Source organism: Acinonyx jubatus, chromosome X (genome assembly GCF_027475565.1).
Source record: "Acinonyx jubatus isolate Ajub_Pintada_27869175 chromosome X, VMU_Ajub_asm_v1.0, whole genome shotgun sequence".
NCBI lineage: Eukaryota > Metazoa > Chordata > Mammalia > Carnivora > Felidae > Acinonyx > Acinonyx jubatus.
The window spans coordinates 23062314-23072065 of record NC_069389.1 but is presented as its reverse complement, the minus strand read 5'-3'; the positions used below and the strand labels follow the sequence as shown (position 1 = coordinate 23072065).

The window sequence follows — 9752 nt, the reverse complement described above, 5'->3', positions numbered from 1 at the left end:
GTTTGAGTGAAAAATATTGCAACCACTTTGGAAATTGTTCTAGTAGTCTCTCATAAAATTAAACATATACCCACCTTATGGCCCAGAAATTCCACTTCTAAAAATTTACTCAAGATAAATGCAAACATATCTAAAAAACAGACTTGTACGTGAATGTTCATAGCGCATCTGTTCCATCACGAAACTCGAAACAACCCTAATGACTGTCTTCATAAATGTGCCTACAAATTTTGGAATACTATATACCATGGAAGACGACTCAGTAAAGACAAATTACTCAATAAGGAAAGGAAAAAAAAACCCTCTTTTACATGCTACAACATGGATGAAGCTCAAAAACATACTAAGTGAAAGGAGTCAGACACAAAAGGGAACGTATTGTATAGTTCCACCTATATGAAAATTTTAAAGGGTCAGGTTCTGTTTCCCATCAAAATTAGCAGCAAGGACTTTATTTACCCTCATGCTAGAAACAACAACAAGAACAACAAAAACAAAAGAGATGAAAAACGTATGGAACAGTGGTTTGCAAGACCCTGCGCACCAGGTAATGAAGAAGAATGATCACTGAGATTTGGGAAACATAAGAAGTGAGCCCTATGGTTGTCCCAGCTTACTGCCTTAAAAGAATTTCCAGGAGTTAGTGCAAGGTGAGGAAACACAGGCAGAGCTTGCCATTTCCGTGAGTTGAAGAGATAGAGTTTGGAATTAGGGGAGGCCAAAGTGTCTAGAATTCACCATACAAAATATCCGGTAGAGGAGAGCTTCTGGAATTCTGGAGCTCACACAAGACTGGCAGTAGTTCCTGTTCCCATCAGTCAACGTGGAAAACTACAGAATTCAAGGGCCATCAGAGCACTCAGAAGTGTTTTGCCTCAATAATGAGGCAAGATTAGCTAGACACTAAATGCTACTTTGGTCCCAACTTAACAAAGTTTCCAAGCAGGACCCACAAGAGTCAGAAGAATCATAGCACCAAGATTTCCTATCAGTGCTTAGGGAACTCCAGAATTGTTTGAGTTTCAGGGCCCACAGCCCTGAGAAGGATGAAAGGGTGCTGAGTGGGTGGGACAATGGGCTTAATTAAAATCCCTTCTTCATCCACATTTTTCTGCCTTCAAATCATGGATTGGGTTTCTGGGGGAGGCTTAAATTAGAATCAGAGGTCCTATGTCTAAAATGTTTACAACCACTATATAACAGTTAGATACAGATTATGTCATGGAATCCTGGCCTTTAGGGACCCGTGTGTGCTCTCTTAACTTCATGGTCCCTCTCATATACTCTAGTCATTGCACTGTACCCAAGTGCTCCTGATGTTCCTCACTAGATGAGGTTGTTCTGTCTGGACCCATTGCCTGGCACCTGATTATTCTGATCAAATCCTTCTTCCTTAAAGTAAAGGGAAAAGGCTTATTGACATTTCAGAATTTTAAAGCATGCCCAGAGGAATTCTGGTACTCAAAGCATCACTGAAGAAATCCCGCTTTCTATGGATGAGAGATTAAGTTAATTTTCTGCTCAACCTACTTAGAAAACAAGGAAATTAAAATAACTGTGAGACAATATATTTTCATCCAAAAGTTTGGCCAAAATTTTAAAAGTTGGTAAAATAAATGTCTGTGAGAGTATAAATCATTTACATGCATTAAACGCGAGAGTATGAGTCAGCGCTGCTTTATTAGAATAGAATTTCAGCAATATTTATAAAAATTTATAATCACCACGTTTTTCTACTTTAATCCAATTTACACTTTGCTATGTTTTTCCTACAAGAAAACATGCATATTCGCCCAAGAATTCATGCTCACTGATGTGGATATCAGTTCTAGTAATCATAGCAGTGTATGGGAAACAGTTTATGTGTCCATCAGGAGCAGAATGGTTAAGTTAAATATGGCACATATGCACTTTAGAATACTTGGAGGAATTAAAAGAGTGAGGTGGATCTATATCTGTTCTCATGGAAAGATCCTGCATTCGTTTTAGCAAGTGACAAGGGCAGGAGGCAAAATAATATGTACACTGTTATTATCCATATTAAAAACTCACAACTTGTATTTATAACACATCAATACAAGGGAAAGTCTAGAATAAATTTTAAAATAACACACAAATTTTGGGCTTTTGTTACTTCTGAAAAGAGGGATGAATTTTGGAGGGATGTAGTAAGGAAGGGGAATTATTATTTATCCATGCTGTTAGAATTTGGGGACAATAAAAGTATGTGCACTGTTACCTAAGGCCAGCAACAGCAACAAAAACAAATTAAAGTAAAATTTTCCTCACGGGAAAACATAGAGGAGACAGTGGAACAATGTTGACTTTTTCTTATTAAGGATAGCCCAACTGCCATAGAACCATTTTCCACCTCCTAGAAGGACTCCTGGGTTTTAGGAATTCTATGTACATGTGTGTTTATACAGTGATTTCCACGAGCCTTTTCTCATCTACTACTGAAGGAGGAGGCTTTGGTTTTGACCGACAAGGAAAATTCATTTATTTTTGTATGTGATCAGTGACCAATCTCAAATAATTCAGCTCATTAAAGCTCTATTGCAGATATCAGGGTGGTTTCCAAAACCTCCTCTCTAACTTAAGGGTTATGTCCCAAGAAACAAGAAACAGTAGGCTGTGTGCCAAATCAGACTTTAGTCACCAGCAGACTTGAAAATACTTTCTGAATGTGGTGAAGCACCTGGGCGGGGTGGGGGTGGGGGAGTGGTGAAGGCAAGGAGGTGTCTAAAACCACACTGTCAGAATTACATGGAAGGGAAGTTGCTGTCAGAAGGGAGCCAGGGGGCCTGATGGGAGCTGTAGGGAGTTGGAATGCTCTAAATCAGGGGAGGGTGCAGCCTGAGAGCTGTCTGTTCCTCCAGGAGCAGGATGCAGCCTGCAGGGGAGGACCCAGAGGAGAGCTGGCCTGAAGGTCAGGTCCAGGTATGGACATGAGGGCCCACTGGGGAAGTCCCAGGGGAGGGAGCCGTCATGCAGGAAAGTGCCAGGAGTGGACATTTGTGCTGAGACCAGGGCAGAGCCAGCTGTCGGGGGGACCCTAGGGTGAGGGGCCAGGAGATCCTAGGGACATGAACCCCGGGGACAATGCCCAAATTGTGCCTGATTCTCATTTTTACCTTCCTTCTTTTGGGCTGCTTTTAGTAGTTTGGCCAAAGGGTCCTTCTTTCATTGCCTGAGAGACATCATGGGATAGTGAGAAGAGAAATTACAGGACAGAAGGTTGGCCTCAGGCTGGGAGGAGTGGCACTGTGTGGGCTCCAGAGTAATCAGACCAGAGCTTGATTCCCAGCTCTGTCACTCATTATTGTGTGAACTGAACACATTACCAAACCCTATGAGTCTTAGATTCTTCATCAAAGAAATGAGTTTTATAAGCGGTATCTTCTAGAACTGTTAGAATGTGTACAGTGTATGTGAAGCACATGGCACAGTGACTGGTGTACATTGAAACTTTAAAGAATGGCAATTATTGCTATGGCTTTTTTGATCCCAGATAATACCAAAGTTCCTGCTGAGATTTTTGTTTTTTTTTGTTTTGTTGCTTTAAACTAGGAGATGTCTGAGAATATGCAGTGCTGTAGGATACTGTGCACCAAGTCAGCCAAGAATTCTTAGAAAGAAAAATTACCCTAGTAAATCATCCCACTTAGAGGGTATGCTATTGAATTTGGATGTTGGGGAATCTTCCCCATCTGGATGCAACTCAAATCTCCTAAAATGTATGTTAAGAACCAACTCCTCCCCTCCCTCCCAGCTCCTCTTTGATCCAAATAACCCCTATTTTTATTCATTTAACCCCTACCAAAGTCAAACCCTCCCTTATAAGTGATTTGCTAAATTTTACTCAAGATAACCTAGTTAAATGCCCTTTGAACGGAACAGGCTCTGTTTCTCCCAGCCCATGGCAAAGAGGGACAGCATAGTGGCTTCTGGGCATCTAGTCTCAAGGAAGTATTACTCTTATTTATCAGAAACTCTCTGGTGATGATACAGATAAAATACCTAGTTTGTGTGCTATGTTCACCTGCATTGGATCCAGAGCACAGGGCACCTTCCATCACTACCTGGGTAAATATTTGTGTCTGGTTTATCCAGGATCCCAAAATAACTGCTAAAAGCAGTTACCCATTGGAGGCCTAGTTTCTCAACTCTGACACACACCACCCAAGGGTCTGGTCGCTGCTTACCACCCTCACATGCTTCTCCGACCCACCACCTTCACACCCTCCCCCATGGCCCACCACCCTCACATCTCCCACCCCACCACTTCAAACCCTCTGCCATCTCGTACCCTCCCCCCAACCGACCACCTTGCAACCTCTACCACCTCACACCTTCCCCCACCACCACCCTCATACCCTCCCCCAACCTGCCACCCTCGCACCCTCCCCTAACCCTGACCATCCTTGCACCCTCCTTTGACCTACCACCCATCTTATCTTACAATTACCTCCCATTGAAGGGTTTCAGGTTTCCCAAGGCCTCAAATTGTCTTGCTTCAGGATGTTTACATTTGACTGCTCTCATCTGGACCTCCCCTTCCTGTCCCACCTCATCCTTCTTTTTTGTCTATCTCACCATCTTCCTTTTATGGGCAATGACTCCATCTTCTTTTTCTTACCACCCCCCACACTACTATGGAGCCTTCCAAAGAGCAGATGCTCATTTAATGTTAGAAGAATAAAAAAAAAAGACAGTGAGCAATTTATTATGATTTATTTTCTCGTACATTCTTGAATGAAGAAATTTCAGGCATGTAACTTTTATTTTACAGAAGAGCAGAGTACATGGAATAAAGCAAACCAAAAATTTACCATCTTACTTTTTTCTCAATTTTTTGATTCCATCTATTTTGTTGCTAATTTTTTTCACATTTCCAAAAAAATGGCAATTGCAGTGCTATGTTTTCTTGTTCCAGATCACTAAATAAGATGGAAGGTTACCAATTTGTTTTAGAAAATAGCGAAACTCATACTCTTAAACCTCATAAACAGCATTGAATGTGTAATATATTGTGAAGCTAATTAAACTTTTCAAAAACAGAAGCATTTGATAACTTTCAACAAGAGATAAATTTGTAAGTTATTTATGTAGAATGTACGATATGCACTATGTCCCCTCTAGCTAGCACCACCTAAGCCCTCACACTACTTCAAACACAAAGTGAGGAAAGTGCTTCAGGTTTCAATACAGGTGGGAGAAGCTGCCAAAATTGGCCATGGAAGGCCCAGTGGCCATGGCACCAGTATGAACCAGAGCTGTAAATCTGGCTCGGGCTCGCTCTTCCTCATCTTGCAAAGCCTCTTCATACCAGGATGGGAAGGCACTGGGGACGGTATCATGGATCTTGGCCAAGAATTCAAGGACTTTCATCTTGCTGGTCTCGGCATAGGCTCTTGGACCCCACAGGAACTCACGGCATGGAGGATTGCTGTTGGACACCTGGCGGTACAGGAGGTACCTTTCCTGCACCCAAACTTCAGTGATGAGCTTCTTGGGATCCCCATAGATGAAGTGTTTCTTATCAGCATATATCCCCATCACATTAAGCACTTCCCACATATCCTTTTCAGTGGCACAGTTGCCCTTCATGAAGATCACACAGAGGACAGTCATCAAGAGGCCGGTCTGGGGCATGATTTCCTCACCCCTCAGCCTGTCATCATTGGTGCGCTGCAATTTGCTGATAAGGGCATAGTGGTGCCTGGTAGGGTCGACTTCCTTCAGATCAATGCCAAAGGCCAGCACCATTAGCTCAGAGGCTTTCCTGAGAATCTCAGGGAAATGCACCTTGTGCTTTTTGATGACATGCTTAATCATGTCTTCCTTTGTTATGGGCTCCCTCATGTTATACTTGCGCAGCAGGAATTGCACCAATAGAATCGCCTTGTCATCTAGAGGGGTTCTATGGTAACGACCAGTGTTGGGTTGTGCCTGAGAGGTGCTTGGTTTTTCCTCATCTTGGCTCTTGGCACTTTTATCAGATTTTGTATGTGAAACACCTGCAGAAGTAGTAGTAGTGGATGGGGCTTTCCGAAACCCCTGGGTTTTTCTACCTGACCCAGCAGCTGAGGAGCTCTGGGCACTACCACCAGAAGGAGAAAAGGAGGAAGTGGAGGGCTCTTCTTCCTCTGCTGCAGTGGCCTGAGCATCCTGGGCACGCTGAGCCTCGATCCGGGCCTGATGGCGTTTCTCACGGGCACGAAGCTTACTCTTTTGCCCCCGAGGCATGGTGACACTGGTCAGGGACAGTAGGCATTAATGTGGGCAGGAGGGCAGGCAATGAGGGCACCTAGAGGAGGGAGAATGAGATAGTGTGTGCGCCTTCAGCAGGGACATTTCACCTTGGCTTTAACCAAAGCCACTTCTGCAGGCTTCCCTGACAACACTGCTCTAAGACCACACAGGGCTCCTTTTCTAATCAGTGTGTCCCCTGAGAACCCTGAAGAGGAAGTTAGAGTGTGCCTTAGACTACAGCTGCCGGCCCTGCCGGGATCAACTTGGTGGCCGAGAACAAGGGCTGGCAGGTTATAGTTTCTGTACGGTCCCCTCTGTTCTGAGGTGGAGAATTCTCAGTTCACATTTAGGATCATCCTGTCAACTGTTGGCAGTGCCCAGGGCCTCCTCCCCTCTACAGCTCTGAAGCTAAACTCTTTACACCGATGGCCTTACCGCTGTGAGATTCTTGGGGAGCAAATGAGAAAGAGCCACTCATGCTGCAGCCTTCCAGAGCTGACAACAGGAGCAGAGTTTTGTGGGATCCCCACAGTCTTGGATGATTAGGGTTTTCAGTGCTCAGCCGTGTACCCATTCCCATCAGACCAAACCCCCCATCTCCCGGAGGTGACAGCCCCACCTGGGGCCTCCCAGGGTAGATTGCAAGGGCAGGGCCCTCTGCGGGGTTGGGAATACCCTCAGTCCTCACTCAGACTCCTCTCCTTGACTCCGAATAGAGCCTGGGATTCTTCACTCTTTTGATCTCAGTCCACCAGCCTCAGATCAAAGTCTTCATTCCCTGAGACCCTGAAACGGAATTGAAGGGGCGTTAACAGCCAGGCCTCGGGCCTCTGCGCGTGGGAGGGGGGGCGGGGTTCTGTGAGGTTTCCTTTGTTCTACGTATTCCCACAGTTCTAAGGAAGGATAGTCACCTTGACCCTAAGCATTGCCTATTTCCTCTGCAGACCTGAGGCTGCCCTCCTCAGACCTGCGACCCTGGAGGTAGAAGTCAGTCAGTACCTCATGCTGACAAGCTCTGCTCTCTGCTTTCCAGGAGTGAAAGCAGGGGTAGGGCTGTGTGCAGGCTTCTCAGCTCTGGGGTGTGTTGTCCAGTCTATCCTGAGGGTGGAGGCAGGGAGTAGGGTGTCCTCTTGAGAAATACCAACTTTCTGAAAGGTCTGAGCAGCTTCCCTACTGCAAACCTTGCAGAACATTGCCAAGTCCCCAGCCAGATCTGAGCTGGGGAAACTGCAGTGTAAGATAGGGTAGTAGGACGGGTGGTGGGCTGTAAGAGGAGAAATACAGAGGCCCATGGTGGTTTTTTGCCACCCAGACTTAGACGTGGGAACCTTGTACTGTAAAAGATCTACTTTCAAAGGAAGAGACTGAGCTGCATGATTTTGTGAGACTCAGATCTGTTGACATTGTCTAACATTGCTCAGTCCAGTGCAGTAACTTTTATTTTATTTTTGAGCCTCATCTGTAGTAAGAAATACATTTACATCTTTAACAAGTCTGTGTGTATCTATGTGGTTTTTTTTCATGAAAGCTTACCTACCCTTCTTAAGTGGGAGTCCTTCTTTCTATTCCTTTTTATTTGATTATAATATTACAAAACAAAAAAGTCTGGTACCTACCCTCTAAAGAGGTTTCAGGTGGTTATTGCACAGTCTCTGAACTCATACGGTTTCAAGCAACCCCAAACGTTGATGCTGTCCTGATATTACTCCCATGGTCCTGGCCATTTAGCCTCTAACGAACAGCCTGAGCTCCCTTCACTAAAGCAGTAGAAATTCATTGTCCCAAGGCACTGTGAAAGAATCAAAGGCTGCACTTAAAACCTGTCCTCTGACCAATCTTGTTTTGTAGGCTACAGGACAGTTCCAACTTCAGGGCCTGCCCCCACCTGCCCACATACAGCTTCTGGTTCAACACAAACTTAGTCTCTTTCAGGGATTTCTCATCTACGGTGTTTTGCTCTTGCTAATACTGTTCTTTCATTCTCCCTTTTATAGTTTCTCTAGGGTTGATTTTAGGAAACAGCAGCCTGAGTCTCGTATTATTTTGGAAGCTGTATGTGAGGCAGTGTATTAGCATGCTCCAGCTGCGGTAATGGAATGCCACAGGCTGGGTGTCTTAATAACAAAATTTATTTTCTCAAAGTTCTAAAGGCTAGTAGCCCCAGATACAGGTGAGGGCAGGTTCAGTTTCTGATAAGAGCTCACTTCCTGGCTTTGCATTTGGGCACCTTCTTGCTGTGTCCTCACATGGACTCTTCTCTAAATGCACAGAGAGTGATCACTTGTGTCTCTTCCTCTTCTAATATCAGCCCTATTAGATTAGTGCCTCACCTTTTTAAAGCTTTTTTAACCTTATTAGCCTCCCTAAAGTATCTCCAAAGATAGTCACCTTGGGGATTAAGGCTTCAATATCTGAATTAGAGGTTGAGGAAATGGCACAACTCAGTATATAGCAGTCCATATTTAAATCTGTAATTAATTTTAGGAGAATGACATCTTTACAAAATTATTTTTCCCATGAATAAACATGGTGTATTCCTCTATTTGTGACTTCTTTCTCTAAGTGTATCACTAAATATTTATAGTTGCCTCCAAAAAGATTGTGTACATTTTTATTAGGTGTATTTTTGGATAAATTTTGGATATTGCTGCTGTTGTTATTGGGATATTTTCTATTAATTATCCTAATTAGTTATTGATTTTATGTGGCTAGGCTGCCAATTTTGGTAATCTTATATGCAACAGCTTTGGAGTATCTTATTCATTTGAATATTTTGTACACTGGTTCCTTTGGATTTTCCAATTAAGGATCATATTGTCACCATTTATTATCTCAATCATATCAATATTCCTTTTTCTTGTTTATTTTGCTACTCTCATTCCTGTAGTTATATATTCCCATCCACCTTTAAATAGAAGGTATGGTACCATAACATCTGTGTCTTTGTCCTATCTTTGATGGGAATGCTTCCAACGTTTCACATTTATGTAAGTTTGCTGTACATTTTAGGAAGTGGAAATTCTCTTCAAATGTTATTTTGCTAAAACTTTCTTTACCATCAATTGGTGCTAAATATTTTTAAAAGGCTTTTTATCCACCTCTAGACATGACCAAATGTGTTTTGTTATCTAATCTATTAATGTAGAGAAATTCCAGCTGGAAATTTTTTCTAATATTTTAATATCTTTATAGTTACTGAACTTAGCCTGTTTATTCACTGCTATATTGGATATGCTATAAATTTATTTAGGATAGATGCCTCTCTGTGACAGAGCTTGGTTCAAGAGATTTTTTCTTTGGGTATCCCTATGTGGTCTTTGTATCAAGATCAGCAAACCTGTTAAAATGAGTTTAGTAATTTACTGTATTTTTGTATGATTTGGAAGAGTTTATGTAAGATGGCATTAGTTTTTCCCTAACTATTTGGTGCAACTAGATTCCAAATCTGACTGGTCCTGGAATATTTTGAGGGGGCTGGAATGTAGACTACAGTTTCA

General features: G+C 43.0%; 1 protein-coding gene across 1 annotated transcript; it reads right to left on the bottom strand.

The window, feature by feature from the left end:
• Positions 1-4749: 4749 nt before the first annotated feature.
• On the bottom strand, positions 4750-6282 carry LOC106984613 (melanoma-associated antigen B10-like). Its single transcript, XM_053201928.1, has one exon. It carries the CDS (start codon positions 6247-6249, stop codon positions 5203-5205), a length of 1047 nt encoding a protein of 348 aa, XP_053057903.1. The 5' UTR covers positions 6250-6282; the 3' UTR covers positions 4750-5202.
• Between the last annotated feature and the right edge of the window lie 3470 nt (positions 6283-9752).

What these genes read in the sequence shown, in the direction of transcription:
- LOC106984613 (XM_053201928.1), bottom strand. Translation starts at nt 6,249, where the DNA reads ATGCCTCGGGGGCAAAAGAGTAAGCTTCGTGCCCGTGAGAAACGCCAT.